Source organism: Octopus sinensis, unplaced genomic scaffold (assembly GCF_006345805.1).
Source record: "Octopus sinensis unplaced genomic scaffold, ASM634580v1 Contig19257, whole genome shotgun sequence".
Classification (NCBI taxonomy): domain Eukaryota; kingdom Metazoa; phylum Mollusca; class Cephalopoda; order Octopoda; family Octopodidae; genus Octopus; species Octopus sinensis.
In genome coordinates, this window is record NW_021836278.1 from 22,662 (window position 1) to 24,047 (window position 1,386).

The 1,386-nt window shown below is 43.4% G+C and overlaps 1 protein-coding gene across 1 annotated transcript; it reads right to left on the minus strand.

The window, feature by feature from the left end:
- Nucleotides 1-213: 213 nt before the first annotated feature.
- LOC115232066 lies at nucleotides 214-1,038 on the minus strand. The gene has a single exon (XM_029801942.1). It carries the CDS (start codon nucleotides 1,036-1,038, stop codon nucleotides 214-216), a length of 825 nt encoding a protein of 274 aa, XP_029657802.1.
- Nucleotides 1,039-1,386: the final 348 nt, after the last annotated feature.

The following is a 1,386-nucleotide window of genomic DNA, read 5'->3' on the forward strand; positions in this document are numbered from 1 at the left end:
AGATTGTTGATATCGAGGCCTTTTTCATCGCATATAGCGATTATTTTGCGAATCATAGAGGTAAGCTCAACGTCGATAGTTGGTGCTTTCCTCTTAAAGCGGTTTGGAGGCTCTGTGTGTTGTGTATTGGGAGGCAAAGTTGCGTCTTCACTAACATCTGTTTGCGTTGAGGAGTCAAAACAGCGGGAAATTGTGGGTTTTCGCCATACAGATTCAACGGCCTCCGCTTTTGACCATACAGTTTTTGAGTGTTCTGCTTTGCCAGTCTGTCCCTGCACTGAGCTGCTTTTTTAGTTGTTCAGTGGCTGCCTTAGCTGAAGAGCAGCCACCGTAGCAAGCCAAATGCCCACTCAGACCGCAGTTTATACATTTTTTCTCAGTTTTTCCTTTAATCGGGCACATTTTCATATTATGATCACCACCACAGAAAAGACATCTTTCCACTTCTTTGCAGAAGTTAGCAATGTGACCAAATTGTTGGCAGCGAAAGCATCTTGTTGCTGGGTTTTTAAACCATTCGCATCGTATTTTTTGAAATCCCACTTCGATTCCCATCCTTACAAGCGAAGTGGCTTCTGCCCTCGAATTCAGACTCAACTTTCCAACAGGTATACTCCGTCCATTTTTGTAGAACCGTTGGAAAGTAAAACCGGGGTTGAGAATTTCTTTGAGGTAAAGATCCAGGTCTTCCTCGGAGACCCAAGATGGTATTCCCTTCAAGACTACGGTCGATGGTTGCAGACTGCACGCAGAAATATAATGGCCGTCCTGGCCAAATGGTTTGTTATACTCGAAGTCATTCACAAACGAGTCCCTATCACTAGAATTTGAGAATTCGAGGGTAAAGTCCCCAGACTTCCTGGCAGTAATTCGGGCCTTCTGTGCAGTCTCGGATTTGGTTAGAATATTAAAGGACTTTATTCGTCCAATCGCATAATTTTTTATCTGCAGCGAGAGGACAAGAGACTCAGTACAGTTTGGATTGTTCAAAGAGACTTGAGGAGTGTGACCCCTCCTCATCTTTGATACGGATTTCATCTTTGCGTTTCAAGCTCTTGAGACACAGAAGATTTTGAGTTTTTGATAGTTTTATTTTTTGCACCACGAGAAACGAAACGTGTCATGACCTTCGCCGAAACGTGACCGAGTTTAAATTGGAGCCTGATACTTTCCTCTACTTTTCAATACGGTGATCCTACCGGACTACTATACGGAAAAGAGGGATGGTACTTCTCTAAAAAGAAGGACAACCATCTTAACTAAATTTGAAAAGTCTCGCAGGCTCGCTTTGAAGCTTGCTTACCACCAAAAGTTGAAGATCCATCCCCTGTGGCTTGAAAGTAAATCCTCCATGGTCGGTGAAACTGTCGAAAAAGCTATAAGTGG

Bases quoted from the DNA above. Each gene is read 5' to 3' on its own strand.
- LOC115232066 (XM_029801942.1), bottom strand. From the start codon at position 1,038: ATGAAATCCGTATCAAAGATGAGGAGGGGTCACACTCCTCAAGTCTCT.